Here is a 22,543-nt window from a genome sequence, read left to right as displayed (position 1 = left end):
TGCGGTGGGGGCAGGCGGTAGGAAAGTCTAGTTGAAGGAGTGAATGATCTGTCCATGACAAGGGTTTAATATCTAGGTCCCCTCTACCAAGATCATTCAACCACTGACCAGAGATAAAAATCAGGTCCAGAGTGTGTCCCCCTATGTGAGTGGGGCCTTGAACTAACTGGGTCAGGTCCAAGGCCGTCATGGAAGCCATGAACTCCCGAGCCACCTCTGACGCCTCACCTGCGGATGGGAGGTTGAAATCTCCCATGACAATAAGTCTGGGGGTATCGACCGCCACCCCGGCAATGACGTAGAGTAGCTCGGGCAGGGTCGCTGCCACGTGGCAGGGAGCCAGGTACGTAGTCAGCAAACCCATCTGCACCGCACGGCCCCACTTCACACAAAGGGACTCACATCCGGCTATCTGAGGTACAGAACAGGACTCCTCCCCAGAAAGTACACAAGATGGAAAAAGGTTAATATAGCCATGAGGAATACCTCATAGAAATAATAGCTATTACTTCCATAAATCACAGATCAACTGGGCTGCTAACAACCAGAAGACTAGTAAATAGCAGCAAACGGAACTTTCTTTCTCTCTCTTTGCACCTTAGATACGGTAATCATAAATCACAAGACCTCAGCATATGAATTTAGTAACTGAGGATCTACTCCTTGTACACAGTCATTGGCAGCAGATCTCAGAAATCCCAGTCAGTTGAGTTTGCTCTGTAAAAGCCCTCATAAGAGAGACTAGAAGGGTTGAACTAGAAATGCTATGATGCCCAGCATGTGCTGTGAGAAGCCAGAGAGGCTATTGGCAGAACCCACAAAGAGCTTGACCAGTTTATTTTAAACCATGATGGTTCTTCGGCTTAGAAGGGATCTATTTCTCTATGCTGTCTTCATTACAAATTGGGATTGAAAAGACAAATTCTTCTTTAAAATTAGAATTCTCTATAGAGATGGAAATTCAATTTATTCATGTATTTAACACACAATATTTTATTTTACCACTCCAGAAATGTGAACTTGTGTGCTAAAGAAAAGAATAGAAAATAGGTTAGAGAAACATGGAAGACTATGTTGCAGATTCAAAAAGTTATCTTCCTTTTATATACCACGAAACTTATAATCACCCCACCCCACCCCATGTACTTTGATTTATTGTTTTCAAAGGCGGTGATTATCAAAGAGAGAAAGATATCACTGTTCTGACTCCAGGACTAATTTTAGCAATTAATTTGTCATGGTCAAAACTTATCTCCCTTTTCAGATACTCCATTTATTTAATTATACACCAATCCACCTCAAAAAAATCATAGAGAATAAAACCCATTACTTTAAAGCATAATTTAAAAAGAGATATTTGAACAGATATTTGAGCTATCTGAGTGATGTTAGAAGGTACTTTTAAACATATCTGTTTTTCACATTTGACATAACATCAGCTGTTTCCCTGGCAATCAAGTATTGGTGCCTGAGTCAGCAGCTCCAGAGAATCATTAAAGAAATTGTAATCCTTTGTGTTCCTAGCATGCCAAGACCAATTATATTTGTGACCATCAGCACACTAGAGATTTCCACACTAGCAGTTTATAGGATTACCTGGACATACAGTAGTTTTCCATTAGGCATTGGTTACCACAAGGTTACCATTTTTGGCTGATGCTACAGATCGCTAGTGTTAAAGATTGTTAAAAATAATGAAAAAGGTGGATATTTAATTTGTACAGCAGAACTTTTCAGCAAATGCAACTACTAAGGGATTAATGGATAGGTCCAAGCAGTTTTCTGGTAATAGTCCATAAAGTATTATTTATATATTATTCATTTATTTTTAGGGTTTTATCTCACCTTTATTTTGCCTTCCCAGTCCTCCAGCCAGCCCTGAGATTCCTTGCAGAGCTCCCATCAAACTATTAACCAGGCTTTCTCCTGCTTAGCTTCCAAGATCAGCTTTGGTCAGACATTTACGAATATCTGCTGAAATAAGTTGGAAAAGAACAAAGAACAAACAGTAGTGCAGAATCTCCACTGTCGTTCCGCGTTTTGGGGCAAGGGGAAAAATTTGACTCTTTTGGAAAATGCTTGGCTGCACAGTAATTATTAATATTAATATATAATTATTTTTCTGTACTTTTCTATATACAATTTCCACAAAAGATTAGAATAATAAACTATATAACCACAAAATCAAAAGAACAGATAAAAATATTCAAGGCAGAACATAAACTTGCATCCATTAAAACATTAGTGAATACTAAATGAGTTTCACAAGCTAACGGGCTCTTTCAGAACTTCTTTTATATTGTGACACTGGTTTATAGTAAAAGTATGTTCTTAGGTATAATTTATAAGATTACATCTATTATGTTGAGACTGAAAGTAGTTAAGAATAACATACATACAATATTCTTTCTTGTACATTGTTTTATAACTATGTTTGTGCTATGAAAAGCTGAGGTGGTGCAGTGGTTAGAGTGCAGTACTGCAGCTACTTCAGCTGACTGCTAGTTCAGCAGATCAGCAGTTCAAATCTCACCGGCTCAAGGACCCAGATTGTTGGGGGCAATATGCTATTTAGTATACTGTCTTTGGTGTAAGCCGTCCAGAGTCCTCGGCGAGTGGGTGGCATAGAAATATGACTAATAAAATAAACAAACAAATAAATGAACTTTTCATTGACAATGTGCATTTTCACTTCTGAACTGACCCTTAGGAAGTTGCTATTTGAACTCTTTGCCTTGATCCTTGTTACAAGTTGTCCTGGTTTTATCACACTGGGTACTTTATTGACCTGCTGTGTGAAACCCCAGACATGCTGATGAGCCATCAAGTCAATGTGTTATGTTTCAATCCAATTTCTAAAGAAAGGGAAACAATCAGAATTCAAAAGAAATAGTTCTTTCAAAAGGTAATGGCCTTTGATTTGTTTCTTACAAAGAAACATCTGCTTTACATGTGACAAAAGAGAATATGTTAGCAGAGGTTTCTTTAATTTCTGGATTTTCTGAACCTTGTGCTCTACAGGTAACGGAAAAGAATTTATATCTTCTGCTTTCCAGAAGGAATACAAATAAAATTCCAGATGAAACACAGATCACAAAAGAGGAATTGGAAAATAATGCACCAGAAAAAGTGGTATATGTTGTTTCCAAATAATCTTTTTGCCATTCCATCATTAGGGGGATTTGTAGTATCCAAAGCTGTGTAATGTACTAGGATTGCAACTGAAAGCTTTACAGGATGGATGATTTCCTCATATGCCCTTTCTTAATCAGTTGGAACTTCACCAAAATGCTGCCATATATCTTAATTAGAGTACTCTGCTTAGGATTCTAGCCAGCAAGCAATGTTTTCATCCAGGAGATCACAAGCTGTTTTTTCAAGCATCATAGTTTACTCTTCATATTTTTCTCTTCATTCTCCATAGAGCTGATTCACTATTTATGGCACAAAAAATAAATGTTTTTTAAACATCCAGAAAACTCATGGGCATTTGCTAAGCTCTAAAGGTGTGGCGAAGTGGCTGTTCCAAAGAAGGTCATATAGTGGGTGTAGTCTTCCTTCTTCATAATAACTTTACATTTTCTCATTCAGAGAGATGGTGGTATGGAAAAAAGAAGGGAAGGTGGAATGAGAAAGCCTGCTTCTTGTGGCATATTAGGATGGCATGGTGATAGAAGAGCAATATCTGGGTTTAAAGGTAGCTGTAGCTTTATCTTCCAAATGGCTGATGCCATTAAAACAAAAAGTTTAGTTTCGTAATTGCTGCCAGTTCAGCTGTCCTCTGCATCTCTTCCTCCAGATCTTTCTTTCTTTGTAGTGTCATACAGATAGTCCTTGTTTAGTGAACACAGTTGGGACCAGCAATTCCATCATTAATAAAAGCAGTTGCTAAGAGAAACTGCAATTGTGTTTATGATCTTACTTCATATGTGAAGATCATAAATGCAAGGATTGGGCACAAAATTACCTTTTATTCACTGTCGTAACTGTGATCAGTTGCTGTATGAGAAAATCACTAAATACTCATACCTGTATTCCTTAATTTGCACAAAGTCGTAAGACCTATCTTTCTTTAGGGTAAAGCTCTCCCCAGCAAAAATAGAAAGAACTGAACACATACTCATTGAGTACCCAGGAGATAAAATATTATATTCATTATAATATTGAGAAATATGCTAATCCAATGTCAGACTTATTTGTGTGTCTTGTTTTTCACTCAAAATATTTAAATTGTTTGTATAGGATTTTATTGGTGATGTGTGTGTTTTATTGGTGACCTTGTGCTTTGATATGGCCTATAGGCTAATAAATAAAGCTATCTATCATAACTCAAAATATGTAGTTGGATATTCAAAAAATATGAACAAATCCCAAGTATTTTGTTTGTTCATGTCACAACAAGATTTATTCAAGATACATTAGTGCAATTTTTTTCACAATTTCCTTTTAGCTATTGTATGTATTTAGATATAAACATATCTTTGATTCAAGCCCAACTCCTGTTATTGCTGTGAAAGGATTTGGCATTGTTTTCTTCTGGGATAATTGTTCAATGTTTTGAACTCCTAGATCCTAGGAGGTCTCTTATCTAAATGCCGACCAAGATAGATACATTTGAGCTAGATCAGGCAAGCTTGCCTAGGTGCTGCCATTTATTGAGACAACTAGATAAAAGAAAAGCATAATTTCCCCTATATAACATATAGGAAAACATGACTGGAGCCTCCTGACATGGTACCAGTTAAGAACTCAAAAGCTTTAGGCAATAGCAAAAACATTCATTTGCATATGTTTTTAGTGATTTATTATGAATGTGGAAGGAATCTGGCTTTACTTTTATCCATTGACTTTAAACAGAGATTAGTGGGAAAGTATCATTTGGATACAGAAGGATCCAGTGCTTGAATTAAACAAATAATAAACTTTTATTATTTTATTATTTTTATTATTTATAGTCGGTCATCTACACCTCTATAACAATTACTACCAACCTGCCTTCCATTAAGGACCTGTATACTGCATGTTGTGGCTCCGTTACCTGAGCCTGTGTCATCGGCAGGAGAGGACTCCGAGAGTGAAGGAGAGGAGTTGGCAAGGCCTCCCTCTCCAAGACCCTCCTCTCTGGCAATGCCTTCGGTGTCCGCCGAAGGGCAAGAGATAGGGCCGGGGCCAATCATGTCCACGCAGCCACAGATGGACAGTGATGAGGGTAATGAGTCTTGGCTGGATCCACGCCAGTGTCGCAGAGATAAGCGCACGCAACAGAAGAAAAGGCGTGCCCGAGATTAGGCTGAGTCACTGGACCACACCCCACAGGATATAAAAGGGAGCGTGGTGGCCAGTCAAACCTTGTGACGAACAAAGCTGAAAGCTTCCACGCCATTCTGCATTGCCAGACTTTTTGCTATAGACTTTGCTGGATTATCTCTGGACTTGATTGACTCCGTAATTAATGAGCTGTTTCTTTTGAGGTACCAGGAGTGGGGAGAAGTTATCTCTCCTCTTCGTAAATAATAAACTCTTGGCAGGCAGCCACTAGGTTATTGCCAAGTTCCGTAATCATAAGGAAAAGAATTTTGCCAGCTGGTTTGGTCTTTAACTCTTGAACGTCTGTTGGTGTGTGTGTGCGTGTGGTTGGGGACAGAACACTGCACGAGTCAAAAAGAGAGCTGTGAAAATATTTTCAAACCCCTCACGTCCTGGACATAAATTGTTTCAACTCCTACCCTCAAAACGAAGGTATAGGGCACTGCCCACCAAGACAACTATATACAAGAACAGTTTTTTCCTGAACACCATCACTCTGCTAAACAAATAATTCCCTTAACACTGTCAAACTATTCACATTAGGCTGCATTACTATTGCTATTAGTCTTCTCATTGTTCTTGTTGCCCATCTCCTCCCACTTGTGACTGTATGACTGTAACTTTGTTCCTTGTATCCTTGCGATTTATATTTATATTGATTGTTTCCTAGTATGATTTGATTGTTTCTTGTACCGTAAGACTGTCACTGGGTGTTGTGCCCTATCATTCTTGACGAGTGTATCTTGTCTTTTTATGTACACTGACAGCATATCCACCAAAGACAAATACCTTGTGTGTCCAATCATACTTGGCCAATAAAGAATTCTGTTCTGTTCTGTTCTATTCTATTCTATTCTATTCTGTCTGTAGTCTGAGAAAACAGGTAGGAATTTGAACTAAGAAGAGTAGGAAAACAAATTGTGAATTGGTGGTGAAGGTAAAATAGCATCCAAACATACAACCTTGAAATGCATGGTGAACTGAGAAGCCTAGAACAGCAGCAATAAAGTGAAAAAGAGAAAGATTGTTCTAAAGGAAAAGACTTTATATAACAGAGCAAGAAATTTGTACATATTAGTGCTATAATTAATACCTGAGCCAAAAAGTTCACTATCTGAGCCTGGTACCACCTTTTCCAATTTTTTATAATGCCATCTTGGAAGAGTTTTGATTTGGAAATAATTTCTTAAGGAAGAGAAACCCATAAGTTAGGAAGAGAAGCTTGCTCTGTATAGGCTTGGCTACCTGGAACAGACATTTGCTTAATGAGCTGGTTTTACCTCTTGGTAGTTCTTTTTCCTGTGGCTGGTTGTAAAGAGCTGTTTATTGTTGCCTAACAAAAGTAAAATATTTAAGTACTGAGACCCCAAGATCATCAGGCAGGCACATTTCACCACCCATCCCCATTTCCATTCATTCAGGAGACACATCAAATAGGCACTCGGTATAATTCAATAACTTTGTATTGATGAAGAGTCATGCTAGATGTGATTGAAGTCTCTACTTATTCAGTATTAAGTTCCCATAATGGCCACATATTTGCTAATGGAAATCTATGATGTCTTAATTGTGGGCTATTCAGTAACATTTTCTCATCTGTGCTCTATAGTAACACGTTGCAAAGTAATGTGGCCAATGAAACTGGGACAGACCAGCTCAAGTTTTGTGCAGCAGAATCCTTTAAAATAGTTAGACAACATTGCATTTTACAATTATACTTGTTTGATATCAATGTCACAGTTATATTTATATTATAATATAATGTATATTTATTTACATTACTGAAATTATTGCAATATTGTCAGACAAAGCTAAACAAAGATTCCTCCATGAGAAGGAAGGAAAAAATTATACCCAGTTTATTACAGCAAAAGAGATTTAAAACAAAACATGTACTCCCCCCCGTCCCGTCCCCCCCCTGAAAAAGGCAAAATACCCTGTTTCCCCCAAAATAAGACATCTCCTGATAATAAGCCCAATTGGGCTTTTGAGCGCATGGCAATAAAGCCAAGCACTTATTTCAGGGTTCAAAAAAATATAAGACACGATCTTATTTTTGTGGAAACACGGTAACTCCCTGGTGATAGCTGGGTAAAACCTTGCCAGTATCCTGGTCCTGAAGAATGTACTTGTTAAGTAATTTGCAGAGCAACCCTTGAGTAGCACGGGTGTGCACATGAAAGCGATTGTGAGTAGTTACGAAATAACACAGCCAACACAGAGATACACTGAATTGCATTTACTTTCAGGAAATAGTAATAAGGCACAGTCCAATAAACAGTCCAGGTCATACACAGATAAAGCAGTAGATAGTAAAACAATAGTCCAGGAATAATCCAATAACAAAGTCTTCTTACCAGTCATTGTAGTCATAGACAATAATCAGTTTTGCAAACAGTAGCAAAACACAGCAAAGAGCAGTAAATATCAGTAACAATTAGCAAAGAGAAACAAACCATGTTTCTAGCTCCCTTTTAAGGACATTGGCTACAGAGCTAACCAATCAGGACACAGTATGATGCAATACAACAGTCTTAAAGCTATAATGCTGGTTTATATATTGCCAACCCAACAAGTTAGGTAATTATCATTTTCTAACAGTACTTGTACCAGTGGTGGGTTGCCCATGGTTCGGACCGGTTCACATGAACCTTTAGTAAAACTAGTGGGAGACTCCTCCCACTGCCCCAGATGTCATCATAGGTTATCTGCACAGAAGCTCGGCACGAGCATGATCCCATTGCAAACCAGTAGTAAAGATAAGTAGAACACACCCCTGACCTGTACTATATATTTTGTCTTTTCTTTCCTCCCTTCTCCTTCCACATACTTCTCCTTTTATTTAATGTGTCTTTCTGCCCTACTTTCGGATTTTAAACCCTTCAACATAAACTCCATGTATCTTGCCAGTGTTATGGTTCTGTGCAAATAAATGCACAAGAAGCAATAATAATAACAGATAGCCCAGAAAGAAATTGCAAGAAGTAGTAATATTAGTAATGGCTAAGAATTATGATTGCCGCGTGAGAAGGAATGCCAAACAAACTCTATGCCGCCTTACTTGTGTTCAATCATTCCAGAGAATTTCAGTTATGTACAACAGAACTTCAATACTCCTTTTATAGAATTTTTTTTAATTAATGCAGAATGCTCTTCACATTCCTTAAACTGTCTTAACCGTGGCAGCCCAAAAGGGCGAAGTCCTATATTTCAGCTGTTGCCAATATTTATTTTTCTCATAACAGTATCTATCCTCCATCATATCTCCTTTTATCATTTTAAAAAATATTTCCCTTCTTGGGTATAAAAAGATCTGCAAGGAAAAAAAGTGAAAATCTTCTAAAACACTTTCTTTTTTTAAATAAAAGATAAATTGCAGAATAACAAAAGAGCCGAATTTTGCAATAGCAGCAAATCAAAAAGATGCATACTCAAACGTTATGGGCATAATATTACTACTCATTCAATATTCCTCCTGCAAAATGCACATATCTCATACATGCCTACAAATATATATGCGTAGATTTGTTATACAAGATATGTAAAGTTAGAAGACATGTTTTTTGTTACATACTATTTGCATTGTCATATGAATCTTTGAAGGCATGCAAATGGGTTTTGCTGCTGAGACCCCTCTATACTTCTATGTATTGTATATTAACAGTGTTCCATGCACCTTGGCGTATAGCCATGCTGGCCACATGACCATGGAACTGTCTTCGGACAATGCTGGCTTCCTCAGCTAGGTGATGGAGATGAGCATCTCCCCCCTAAAGTCAGACATGACTGGATGGGGACCTTTATTTTATCATTATATTAATTGCATCCATATTGGATTGTATGAATAGTATTAGACCTCCAGATTTATTGCATATCAACTCATAGAATGGGGCAATTCTATGCTGGTTGAGGTGACATTTTCTGGAAGATACATAGTACAGAGTAATTGAATGAATTGCTTCTAATCTACTGACAACACAAAAAGTAATTGCTTTATATATTTTTTCTTTTTTCTGCACTTTTGGTTTTGTTCTTTTTTTAAAAAAAAACTTCCTTTCTATATTTTAAATAATAGTTTTTGATCGTTCATTATTTTGTTTAAAATATCTAATAAAAATTGAAAAATAATATAGTGACAATTTATGATTTATGCCTGATGTGTAATATTAATTTTAATACTTATTTTGAAAAAGTTTATATAGCCATCATTCTTATGACCAACTCTGGGCAGCTTCCAATCAAATTATGTGTGCTATGTGTAATATTAATTTCATTTTTATAAATAAAATTGGGATTTCTAGATGCTTCCTAAATCCACAAGGAATTTTGTTAGCAGAGTTAGCAACTCTCTGAATCCTCTTTCTTACCAAAATATATGCAGATTTTGTTGACTTTTGTGAGAGAGAAAAAGCAGCATTGCATTTGTATAGTCAGGCATTTGATTATGCCATCAACTTAAAACATACATTTTTTCTGGAGATAATTATTATAAGAAAATTAATTATGTACGCAGGTATGGTACAGCTAAATTCTAGAAACAGAGTAAAGTCAGTGTTAAGAATTATTTAGCAAAAGTCAAAATTTATCACAGCAGATATATTTTCAGATTGCTGGAAGAATAAAAAGTGACTTTACAAAAGACATTTTTAAATTAAATGACAGAATTGGAAACTCATAGGACTAAGACCGCTTTTAGGGCATATGTATAAATTGCTCTTAAAATATGACCTAGAGACAGAACAAGATTGCATGATAAAGTAGAAGCAAAATGTTAAAGAAATAATTACAACACAACAATGAGAAAAATTATGGAAAAATTCAATATAATTCACTCCTGGCTATAATTTAAGAGAAAATTTTGTACAAAATGTTTCAATTATGATATATAACTTTTTGCAGAATGGCAAAAATAAATAAACTCATATAATAATAAAAATTGGAAATGTTACAACATAGAAGGAATATGTTATCATATCTGGTGGTCATATACAAATATTAAAGCACTGGAAAGAAATATATACATCATTATTAAAAAATATTAAAAATAAGCCTTAAACTGAAATTTCAGGAATTTTTACTAGAAATCTTTCCAGAAAAAAAAAATTACAATCTATTAACATATATATGCTGGCAGTAACAAAGCCACATTTCTCTATCATTGGAAAAGAGATACCGTATTTTCTGGCGTATAAGACGACTTTTTAACACATGAAAATCTTCTCAAAAATCAGGGGTCGTCTTATACGCCGGGTGTCATTCTCCTGTAACCAGGCAGACCAGCCCGAAAGGCTCTGACGAGCCTTAAATGGCTCTGGCGATCCCAGCTTTGCCTGCTAATCAGGCAACTCAGCTGGGATCGCCAGAGCCATGTAAAAGGAAAAAAGTTTTCCCCCTCCAGCTTGCTTACCTTAGCTGCTAGTCGCAACGCTTGCCTTGCTTCGCTTGCCTGAATCCATTCCATCAGCAAGCCACTCCCTGCCTGCAATCAAGCAGGCAGGGAGTTGTGGACTTCAACTCCCAGAATTCCTCAGCCAGCAAAACAAAGCTTTCTGAGGAATTCTGGGAGTTGAAGTCTACAAGTCTTAAAGTTGCCAAAGTTGGAGACCCCTGTTCTATTGGGTAAGTTTTTTTCCTCTTTGGGAGCTTTAAAAAAAATAGTTAATTGGGTTTTTTTTTAGTTGTTCTTTTTTAGACCTAGCCATTTAAAGTTTAGGAAGTTTTAAATTTAGTTTTCATATAAAAATAAAATAAAATAAAATAATATTTGTGCAGCTTTCTGAGATTTAGTGTGTTTCTGTAGTGTTTCACTCTAACTACACAAACACAAAAAATTTCACAAAGCTGTATGTGGAATTTTGTGTGTGTAAAGTGTGAAAGTTGTTTTTTTGGGGGGCTTTTTGTGGCTGTGTGAGGTTCCTGCTTGTTGCAGGAGCCATTTTGGGTCTAGCACAGCTGCTTTTACATTGTGGGTGAGCCAGTTGATGTTTTTAAATTTTTATTTGATGTGCGTTGGAAGAGGAGTAGTCTTATACGGCGAGTATAGCCCAAACCCTATATTTTAACAGGAAAAGTCAGGGGTCGTCTTATACGCCCAGTCGTCTTATACGCCGGAAAATACGGTACTTTGCCAACAATATCAGACTGGAAAACCGAACTTGGGAAATATGCAGAGATGGTAAAATTAAGAGAATACATCCAAAATAAAAGTATAACTGAGTTTAAGTAAAAAGGAAAATGGCTTTCTCCATACACAACAAGGCAAACTTAATACAATTGTAAAGAGAAAATATTTTATGAAAGAACAATGACTAGAAGCAATTTAAATTTCTCTAAAAAATTTGACATAATCACCAGTTGGTTACTAATGGAATTCTAATGGCTGTGGGTGAGGCAAATGTCAAAGATTGCGTTTCATCCTGTCATCTTTCTCACTGAACCAAGATTATCTGAGCCACCGTACTTCAACCCTGTGCCCTAGAATAGCATTATTATGGGACTACTACTTCTCTAATAGTTGGGTTTGCTTTCAAGTGAACATGCAGTCAGAACATTTCCCTATCGGTACCCAGAAAAAGTTATTTACACATTAATTTCTCTCACTGTGTGTGTTGGGGGGGGGGGTATTTTAGAGGAGGAATGACTATACAATGGATGTACAATAGAAGACAGGACACCAAATTTTATTCTTGAGAATTTCATTGTAATCCTGTTCTTAATGTTCTTAAAAGGGATGTAAATGTAGGAAAGGATATGGAGGTTTTGAAAGAGGTCAGGTGTCTGCCAGGTGCTACTGTCAGCAGAGAAAAGAGGCGTATTTTTAGGATAGTCAAGAATGCCAGTAAGGACTGTGAGGTTGATGCTATATGGAGATTTGTATCATAATCCATGCTTCTAATCCATACAAAACACCTAACAACATATAATCTGCGAACACACCTTCAGTCTGAAGTTCCAATAGTAAAGAACTTTGTTTATATTTTGAAATGCTGTTCTCACCCATTTAATCCTCCTCTTTATTTCCATCCCATCTGACATTCAAAATACGGGTGCTTATAATGTTTCACCCTCTATACTTCTTTTTCCACATTATCTGGTTGAATTATTTTATTTCTACTGATAAGCTTTATTTTTTTCCCCTCGGATCTATATTTAGTTTATATTTTATTATGACTCTTTGCTTGATTAATGGTAATAAACTGGCGAGAGAGAGTTTATTAAAGTACTTTAATAGATATGGGACATTATAGAGTATGCCTTTTACTGGGTTTAAATCTGTGGAAAGGATAACAGAGTCTAAAATATGAAAGTACCATATTCTACATCAATGCTAAAGAATTTAAAAAAAAGATGCTGTGACTGTTAATGATTGGTTAGGATGATGGCATTTCTAGATATGTTGAAAGTCATTTATTTTCATCCAATTGCCTTGTTTCTATAATGCAATTTTGTCTGGCTTCTTGGACTCCAAAGTGCTGCTTCACCATATATTAAATGTATATTTAAAACTAATGCTTAGGTTATTCTTGATCCACTCCTTGGAGCTCATAGATCTAGATAACAAGGAATTGTTATTAGTATTCTTCCTGCATCTCTATAAAATAATTAGGAATTAATTTTTATAGTAGATTCTTTGCCATACAAGCCACATTTACATCAAAACATAGACATTATGGGATTATACCCTTCCTACATCCCTCATGGGTTAATTTGCATGGCTATATTTCAATCTATACTTGTTCTTGCTCATATATGAGATTTTATCTGCACATTTAAAAATATAATGTGTGAAAAGACTCTTTCAAGCACTTTTAGCACAGAGTCTTGTGACCTTCAGATGAAAACCTCTGGGAATGAATTCCTAATTCCTAAAGACTTCTTTATTCATTCAGTCTCTTCCCTACAAACAAACTGACATATTTGATTCTAACCTTTGCTCTGAAGTGTTTTGGGGGCCAGGCCAACCCTTTCCCATCTTGAGTCTAAGTAGTAGCATTTCCTTGTCAGAAGGCCTATCTTCTTCCAAACTTGTCACAGATAGATCCAACCAAAGATCAAAATGGGCAAAATTGTTTTAAATTTCCTTCCACCTACGTGCACATTATTTAATGTTTACATGACCAAGCAATTCTCTACTGTTCATAAACTTAGGGGAAAAGGAGTTTTACAGAGCTCCAGATCACAAAATAGTTTGTTATTTTCCATGTATTGTCAATTTGAAATACGTCATGTTGCTTAATAATTAATAAAATGAGTGATCAAATACCTTTTTGTTTAACATATTAAGAATGATGACTTATGGTCCTTAGAGCAGCGGTCTCCAACTTTTCTGGCTTTGCGGACTGGCGGGAGGGGGAGAAAGGATGGTTCCATGCAAGCAGCAGGCTTCCATATCCTGGTTCTGAATGGGCCACAGCCTAGTAGTGGGGACCCCTGACTTAGAGCACTAGAGCAGTTGGTGAGAAGGAAACTTGCTGTAGTACTTAAAACTTCTCAAAAATTGATAAGGTATTTTACTGATCGCCTAACCAATTTTGTAAGTAGGCAAGCTTCCTCCTATGTTATTGGTAACAAAACCAATGACAGGCTCTTAGAATTCCATTCTTCAAAAACATATTATCATCATCATCATCATCATCATCATTATCATCATCATCATCTTCATTAAACATGAAACTCAGTCAACTGAACATTTAAAAATGTGTCACAAATACCATTGACTGGTGCTAATGGTTGATACGGGTTGCTGCCAGAGTCCTAGGTATCAACCAAGTATCTTCTTAAAATATATGATGTTCCAAGTAGTGCAGTTTTTTGCAGTTCTGTTGGTGTTATTGCAAGAAGCTGCAATTTCTTGATGTGATTTGTAAAATTCTCAGACATGGTACCAAGTGCACCAATGGCAATGGGTATCACTGTTACATGTTTCATCTATAGCTGTGTAATTTCAATTGCCAGGTCACGATATTTCATCATTTTTTCCAGTTCTTTTTCTTTGACTCTGGCATCTCCTGGTACAGCATTATCAATAAACTGTACGCTTCGGCCCATGACAACTGTGATATCTGGCGTGTTGTGTTCCAAATGACGATCCGCCTGTATTCAGAAGTCCCACAAGATCTTCACCGTGTCATTTTCGGTAACTTTTTCCACTTTGTGCTCCCATGATTTCTCGAATACAGATATGTCATATTTTTTACATCATCATCATCATCATCATCATTATTATTGTTATTATTATTATTATCCAAATCTGTCCCAGCTCCAAAATGTTTTTTTATTCTTATTTTTAAGGCAGAAAGCTGTGAGTATTTATGGTCCTTCAGGAATTACTGGAATTCTATTTCAGCTTCAATAAATGTAGCTGATAGTCAGGAAAGATAGCAATTGCAATCCAAATGATTGTGGGGGCACCATTTCCTTAATGGGTGACAGAAGTTTATTGTAGATCAGTTAAGGTTGCTTCCTTCTAAAACCCAAGTCTCAGTTTGTGTCAGTTTGAAGTCATATTGTTTACATTGAGTTGCAGTGGCGCAGTGGTTAGAATGCAGTACTGCAGGCTACTTCTGCTGACAGCCAGCTGACTGCAATTTTGCAGATCGAATCTCACCAGGCTCAAGGTTGACGCAGCCTTCCATCCTTCCGAGGTTTGGAAAATGAGGACCCAGCCACCCCCCACTTATCATGTAACCGTCGCCAGCCTTTGTGGAAGACAGGACTGAGGACTGGCTGCCATCCAGACAGCGATTGACATGCTGGAGGGAAGTGACTACAGTGCCATCTGTACTGGACAGGCATGGTTTCACCTCTGTCCGCCAGTCAAGACCAGGTCAAATGTTTCCCTGAGAAGGTTAGAATCCCTAAGGGTTTGCCGGTCCACTGCTAGTTACCATTCACCGACGCCAGCCCTCGTCAAAGCCAGGGCAGAGGCCTGGTCATCACCTAGGAAGTGCTTGATATGGCCACCAGGCATGCCGCATAGAGAGTGGCTTCAGCTGAAACTCAGTGGCGGGTACTATCTACCGCTTCACTGTGCTTTACAGGCAACTGTAAGCCATGTACCGAATCAGCACATTGCCCTGAACAATCTGGGTCCCCATTCAACTGACCCCAGAAGGATGAAAGGCTGGATCAATTTCGAGTCCCATCAGAACTGAATTTCTGGCAGTGGGCATACTAAGCCAGCAATATACAGTATAATCACAACTACTGTGCCACCCTGACTCTCTTGGTGTGCCCTAGAGAAGGCACATCTGCCTTCCTGTCCTCTGTGGCAAGATTGCCCTTAGTATCTGTGGACAAGGGGAGGGGGGTGAGGCTAAGGTCGGCACCGAGGTCTCAACCTCCAGTGCCAGCAGTATAGCAGCGAAGTCCTCCCCCACAGTATGCAGCCCCAATTCAGAACCAGGGGATTGAAGGTTCTCCCTTTGGGTTGGCCCCTGTCCTGTATCAGATTTAGGAATTGGTTAGGTGACTAAGGAATTTCAATCTGGCAGTCTGTCACGAGACCGCATATCGACAGGGCTTATGGACTCCAGAGAGGAGCCTGGAAGGTTGGTTCCAGTCCCCAGCTGGCCGTGGCCAAGGCCCTGGTGGTAGTACTGAGGTCCAGCCATCATCTTAGATAACGAGATAGTTTGCATGATTCCTGTTTAGGAATCCCACTGACTGGGGAGAGCATTGTAAAACTTAGTGGTTGCCAAAAGTGGCTTGTGTAATTGGGCAGAGCTCACCAAGAGCAGTGTGTTCTAGCCCTGTAATTGTCCCATGGGCAATAGCCAGAGAAATTATAATTTTTGATGACCGTTCCTATCCTGGTGCTGCTTCTCCCCTGGAACGGTCCCACCACTGTGTGAGGCGAAGGAACCAGGTCTCCCTAGAGGAGACCTAGAGGGAGCAGCAGATGGAACAGGTCTCCCTAGAGGAGCAAGTCCTCTGTGTCAGACATGAACAAACAGAAATCTGCAAGTTAAGGAGGCCAGATCTGTCAAATGTATTTGCCATCTATGAAAGGTTTGCTATCTGGTGCCACCTGGAGGCCAGGCGCAATGACAGACATATGGCAACAGGTTGGACTCCACCACCTGATAAAGTTTCACGGTAGAAAGTGACAGCTTCTCCCCGATGAATTTTCTGAGTTCTGTCACCCTAGCCGCCCTTGCTAGCCCCACAATCAATGATGGGAAGTGCCCTGATGGTTGGCAGAGGGTTCTGCCGACAGGTGTCTATGACACAGGGCAGGCTGGCTAGAGCTAGGCCTAACCTACTCCCATGAGCGACACTTGCCCTTATGCCACCTGTTAATAGTGCACAGGATGGCTATTACCCTTCTCCAGCCATAGCCAGGCAGACTGGCTCACAAGGAACAACTGTCCCCTATGTTCAAATGACGTTAAGCCACTGGAGACAAGGCAGACTGGCTTGAAAGCTTTCCTGCCATGGCTGTCATGGCGCTTCCGCCAACTTACCTCGTGATGTAAGGTGGACTGGCTGCCATTTTGGCAGCAGTGGCTTTTCCACTATTCTTAGGGTTGAATACGACTTGAAGCATGCTGCCTACCTTCGCTCTGAAATCACAGCAGCGGAATGATTTGAATTAGATTTGACGCAGCAGACAGCCAAAGGCAGCAAGCTACTCACAAACGGGCGCTAAACCTTCAGACTGTGCAAGCCTCTTCCTCGTAGCACTCCTATCAGCGGGCGGGCTCCTGTCTGCTTCACCAGCGCCTGTCAGCAACACAAGGCTGGAGGCTGGGATAGCGCATGGAGGCTGAAAGCCCGCAAGACGCTCTGTCCACCTGTTCTGCCCTAGCTACCGACCCCAAAGAATGCAGCATACACAAAGTCTGTACAAACCTAAATCAGTCTTTTTCAAATAAAGGCTGTTAATTAATTTTCTTAACAGCCTACAAGAATCCAAAGAATAAATAATCGTAATCTTACTATGGTTGGCAGAAAGCCCAGAAGCAATTTGCAGAGAATTAAGATCAGGACACGAAGGAGAGTGAATGAAGTTGTTCCCTGCAAATTGCCTCAGTCGTCGTCCTTCCTTAAATAGGCTAAGAGAGTGGCCAATTAACCCCAAGCCTTACTCTCAAGGAGACCTCATCCTGAGGAACCACTCCTGCCTTTTGGCAGCTCTGCGCGCCCGTGCATCGAGAAGAGGCTCCTCTTCTTCTTCCTCTTGACTTATGGGAGCTTCTGGAGGTTTTGAAGGCCCTGGCTGAATCCCTGCCTCTGGCACCACATCTTCTCCAGCCTCCTCATTGTCTGACTCGAGTGCCAGCTGCACAGGCTACTGGCGCAGCACCACACCAGCCTCCTCGCTGTCGGAATCAGCTACTAGCTGCACAGGCCACTGACGGGCCACACTACCACTGTGGAGTAAGCGCAGGGCGAAGGCCAATGGTAGGCTGGCCATTCGGGAGTGCGAAGCTCCACCAATTGTATTACAATAGTGTCGGGCAGTTTGGTGGTGACACGATAACAAATGGCCGCCTGACCTGCCCGCAGCGGGAGCGCAAGACTCCTCTGAAAGCGATTCCCCTTCTCTTGATGCTCGGGAGTGCAGAGCTCCTCCGATCAGCCCACGCTGTCAAGCAGGAGCGCTGGACTCTACTCATGTCTGTCCGGAGCACCTGCAGTTCAACGGAAGGCTCACTAGGTGACTTGACAGGAGCTGTCAATTTGAACAGCAAGGCCCTATCCTGCCCCTGCTGCGATGTCGCTGGGCACAGCTGCCATGTTACCTTTCAGATGGAGCAGACTGGCATGCCAAAGCTCTCATGCTGCGGCCGCAATGGCGCTAAGCGCTGTCACTGCCATATCCTTGGTGGAAACAGGCAGACTGGCTCACAAAGAGCATTCCTGCCGCGGCTATAATGGCGCCGAACGCACAGCCACTTTCCGCATTGTATTTTCAGGCAGACTGGTGCACCATGAGTGCCCCTGCCATGGCTCCTGAGGCACCAAAGGCGCTGCCGCTGTCAGCGTGCCTGGATGAACCAGGCAGGGACTGAGTCCCTCTCTGCATTCGCAGACTAGTGTCAGGGGCAGCCCGTTAGAAGGAAATACCCCCTCCGCTGAGCGCGGGAGCAGCAGGGACCTCAGCTGATATCAAAGCCAGTAGGGAGGGTTACCAGCGGACCAGTAACCCCCCCAGATCACAGTCCAGCGATCGCTGAGCCTTGCTCGGTAAGAATTTTCCAGTAATTCAGTTTATTTCTCTAATTAGGATGAGCCTCTTCTTTCTCAGTCTCAACTCGTGGAAGACTGAGTCGAAATGGGCAGGACCCAGCCAAGGGAGGCGTGGCCAAAGAAAAACTAATTCGGTCTCTAAGCAGAGAAGCAGAGTATTACCTATTCCTGGATGATCTTCCCCAACACAATGGAGAATCATTTTTATTCATTATAACAATTTCATATTTCCAGAAAAAGTGATGGACTGCTACTATTCTTTTGACTTGGGAATTACGCTACAAATCTGACCTGTAAAAAAGTCCAAGTTAATCTTGAGTAGTACAAAGCCAAAGGGGCATAGAAACACTGGTGGCAATTGACCTCATTGATCAATGAGAATTTTATGACTAGCCATGCCAATCGTGATATTTTGTGAGACTTTAAAAAATTTTAAATCGTTACAGCATAGCTCCAAAAGTTGTTTCTTTTGTTGAAAACAGAAAAGATACCACCAATTAGTTCTCATTTACAACCCTCTTGTTTTCCCATGACTTATTTTGCCCTTTCTTACTACCCAAAGGAAAAAAAACCCTGCAGAACAGCTGAAAGGTATCTTAATTGGTAGCCTAAGAACTCTCTCTCTGAAGGGCAATTAGGATTTTTTCCCCCCATCCCCACCCCCCCGCAATCCCCCATAATTTTCAAAGTTCTGGAAATTTTTCAAAGCCCATTTGGAATTTTCAAAAAATAATTTGCACATCTAACTATATTTGGTTTCAAGTAGTTTATAAATACCTCACATAATCCTTGCCCCAACAAGGCTGGTTTGGGTCCAAGAGGACTGTACTGTGTGTTTCTTACTGGCAAATACATTTTATGATAATCTTCCATTCCTAGTTATTTAAAGGACAGTGCCAAATGCTGATATTTTGAAAATGCTAACCTAATTATCTATAGCTCTGAGTGACTCCAGATATGAAATATCATATAAACATATAAATAGGAAAATATGACCTACTACTTTATATACAACTCCTCTTCTCACCTGATTAAAAACAACATTTTCCCAGAAATACTTTTATTCCTTGGAATTAAGTAAATGTATACTGCAAAGAAAGCTTCAGTTATTTGGGGCTTTAAAAAGCTAATGCATACTACAATCCTTAAATAGCTAATTACAGATCTGGGCAGCAGAGAGACTCAATTATATTTATATTTGGATTAAAAAGGAAACTGCATACTAGGGCAAGTGGAGGAATTTGAAAGAAGTGAATGTATCTCATTGTAAGACAACCACAAATAGATCATAAAGGTATTTTTGATGAAAATATTTGCTCATGTACAACATAATGCTTTGCTGTAATTGATAATGGACAAATTTCCATTTTTTGCTTTACCATATCTGTGGCTCTCATCTTGATGTACAGGTCACTGAAAGATGTGCATTAAATAATGCCTTAATTCATTTCCTCAGTTTTTTCTTTAACATAATGGTTTTTTATTTTGAATTATTTAGTCAAATTTGCATAACATTCCTTAACATTAACAGAATTTGTCCACATTGATTTCTACCAGTACAGAACCAACATCTCTTCAAGAGTTTTGATTCCTTGAGTGCAATCTCCTCAATTTGAAGATCTATTGGATTCCTATAACAATGAATCAGAGAAGGAATTCCAGGCTAGGGAAGATGGCTCAAGTAAGTAAAAGGAGACAACTACAAGCAATTTAGAGCAGATCTGTTTTCTGTGGGGTAGACTAACACCTGTTGTAATAGCTGATGTCTGATGTTGGTTTTAAAGAATTTAAAATCAAAACTACTATTAAATACTTAATTATGTTATATTGAATGTAGCCCTGTTTTTTTAAAGAAGTAACCATGTAAATCTATTATATTTGTTAATGCCTAATTGGTTTTAAGGAAAGGATTTAAGTATTTCTTAGTTTGGTAGATACACATTGATACATTAAGGAATGAAAAAAAAAGCAAAATGTAGAAAAAACGAATAAAATGGCAATTGCCACAACTTTATTTAATCAATTCATTCATGGAGAATGCATTTAAAGCTGGTAAGATGATGAAACTGATTCAACTTTCAATGCTATGTACTTATTGTAGCAAGAAAACAAGATGTCCATAGAAATTACATTTAAGAATATAATAAAATAACAAAATAGTATCTTTCCTTATTTTGAAAATAAAATTATATTTAAAACTGTTTGGATTTTAAAAAGTTATATAGTTTTTTTTAACTTCCATGAACTCAAACTCATTAGATTTTAGCTGTGCTGAATGGAGGAAACAATATGTCAGAGAACAGACTGTAGATTGATCTATAAAACTGATTTTTGAACATTTTATTGTAATTCTCAACAATTTCATTTAACACTTTACAGTTTTTACGAGCGCCATATCTAAATGATACAAATTGCTCTTAAAAGTGTTTATTTGGAAACGAGTTCTAAAAAATATCAGGATTAGCTTTTTGGGGCACAGCAGATTTAAATAAGGGAAGTAATAAGAGGAGAGAATAAGCTTTCTGATTTTTAAAATAACAAAAATAAGAGTAGAGGATATGGGCTTTATAGTAGCCAAATATTAAACTAGATTGAAACATCATACCACATCTCACACATGCTTATGATAAAGTTTGAATTAATAATAATAATATTACTATCACTTTTGGTTATTTCTTCTTCTGTAGTTCTTCTACATAATTGACTGGAATTATGCCTATACATTCTTCAGTCCGCTGTATACGATGTCTTAAAACACTAGGTCTGATTATATCAATGTCCCGTTTTAAATGGTCCAATAGATTTGTAATAATTATTGGAGCAGAATCAAAGTCTATCAAAAAATACCTGGAAATAAGAAAAAAAAAAACACAGTTAAAAGGTTTTAATGTTAAAAGACATAATACTATATATGCTATATCTTGTGGGCATGATGAGACTCTAAACTGATGACATGCTTGACCCCTCCTTTGGGCTCAGCCTGAACATTTCTACAAAAGGTTTAACTAAATGTAAGCATGAATGGCATCCATATATATTACACAGCAAGGTAAGTACAAAAACTAGAGTATGGTTTCTAAAATTTGCTCCAATAGTACTGCCAAATGGTATGAGAACCTATAAAGGGGCAAGTCAGAATTTAAATATTTACCTATTATTTTCCTTTTTACTTTATTATTAATAATATCCCCTTCAAAAGAACAGTACTTCCTCATGGTTGAGAGGCTTGTGTGTTCTAACAATGCTAAGGGCTATACTGAAGAGGCGCAACCATATCAGACAGGTCTTAGCTGGAAGTCAGACTAAATCTGTTCCAAAAAATCAATTCAATATGATGTCTCAAAGGTGCTTTTTCAAAAGGCAACTGGACTGTTTTTCCTTTTGAAAAAGCACCTTTGAGACAACTATTACTTGGATAACTGAGAATCTATACAGACATTCGATATGATGGTAATACATAATTTGAATTCCATGCCAGATTTACTGTCACCCAGATTAACAAGTGTTGTGTTGGATGGTATGGCTCCTGGGCATTCACTGAAAAAAGTGCTATAGGCTCAGCTCCTGCTGCAAGGCAACAAGGGCATGAAGCTGACAGGCTACTGGAAGGCAATAGAAAATTTGTTCAAAGAGATAAACTTACTAATTATGGAATGTTTCTACCAATCAGAAACATCAAAACATGGATTTCAAAAGTGAAAGTGCCAGCTTTGGGGGGGAAATGCATCTGGATTTAGGAATTAATGAGCAGAGATTTATGGACTAAAGTTCTTTACCAATGTTGAATTGGAAGCAATTGAAAAACAAGCAACTTAAAATTTGGATTAATTCTGATTCGCAGAGTGAGTAACAAACAGTAGAAGGTAAAGAGACTATTGATATTAATGAAGAACAAAAGAAACTGAAGTTACCAAAGGGTTGCAAGCACTATTGGTTAATCAAAATCTAGCTGGGAAAATCAAGGATTGAATGAAAGAACTGAAAGGATACATTTGTCAAAATTGAAACACATTACATGAAAACTTTGGCTAAAATAGGAAGA

At 38.6% G+C, this 22,543-nt stretch overlaps 1 protein-coding gene and 1 non-coding gene across 2 annotated transcripts in view; both read right to left on the bottom strand.

Annotated features, from left to right (window-relative positions):
* LOC117677627 (uncharacterized) overlaps positions 1-1,971 on the bottom strand; it is a 35,723-nt gene extending 33,752 nt beyond the window's left edge. Inside the window, exon 1 of the transcript XR_015728207.1 lies at positions 1,846-1,971. This is a non-coding gene — a transcript (uncharacterized LOC117677627). The remainder of the gene's footprint in view (positions 1-1,845) is intronic.
* An 18,855-nt stretch (positions 1,972-20,826) lies between these two features.
* Positions 20,827-22,543, bottom strand: part of MRPS6 (mitochondrial ribosomal protein S6) — a 44,147-nt gene continuing 42,430 nt past the window's right edge. The window contains exon 3 of the mRNA XM_034437873.2: positions 20,827-21,348. Coding sequence (XP_034293764.1) covers positions 21,171-21,348 — 178 coding nt within the window. The 3' untranslated portion in view covers positions 20,827-21,170. The remainder of the gene's footprint in view (positions 21,349-22,543) is intronic.

This window comes from Pantherophis guttatus, chromosome 5 (genome assembly GCF_059756535.1).
Source record: "Pantherophis guttatus breed Tessera chromosome 5, ASM5975653v1, whole genome shotgun sequence".
Classification (NCBI taxonomy): domain Eukaryota; kingdom Metazoa; phylum Chordata; class Lepidosauria; order Squamata; family Colubridae; genus Pantherophis; species Pantherophis guttatus.
This window is presented reverse-complemented; position numbering and strand designations above follow the sequence as displayed.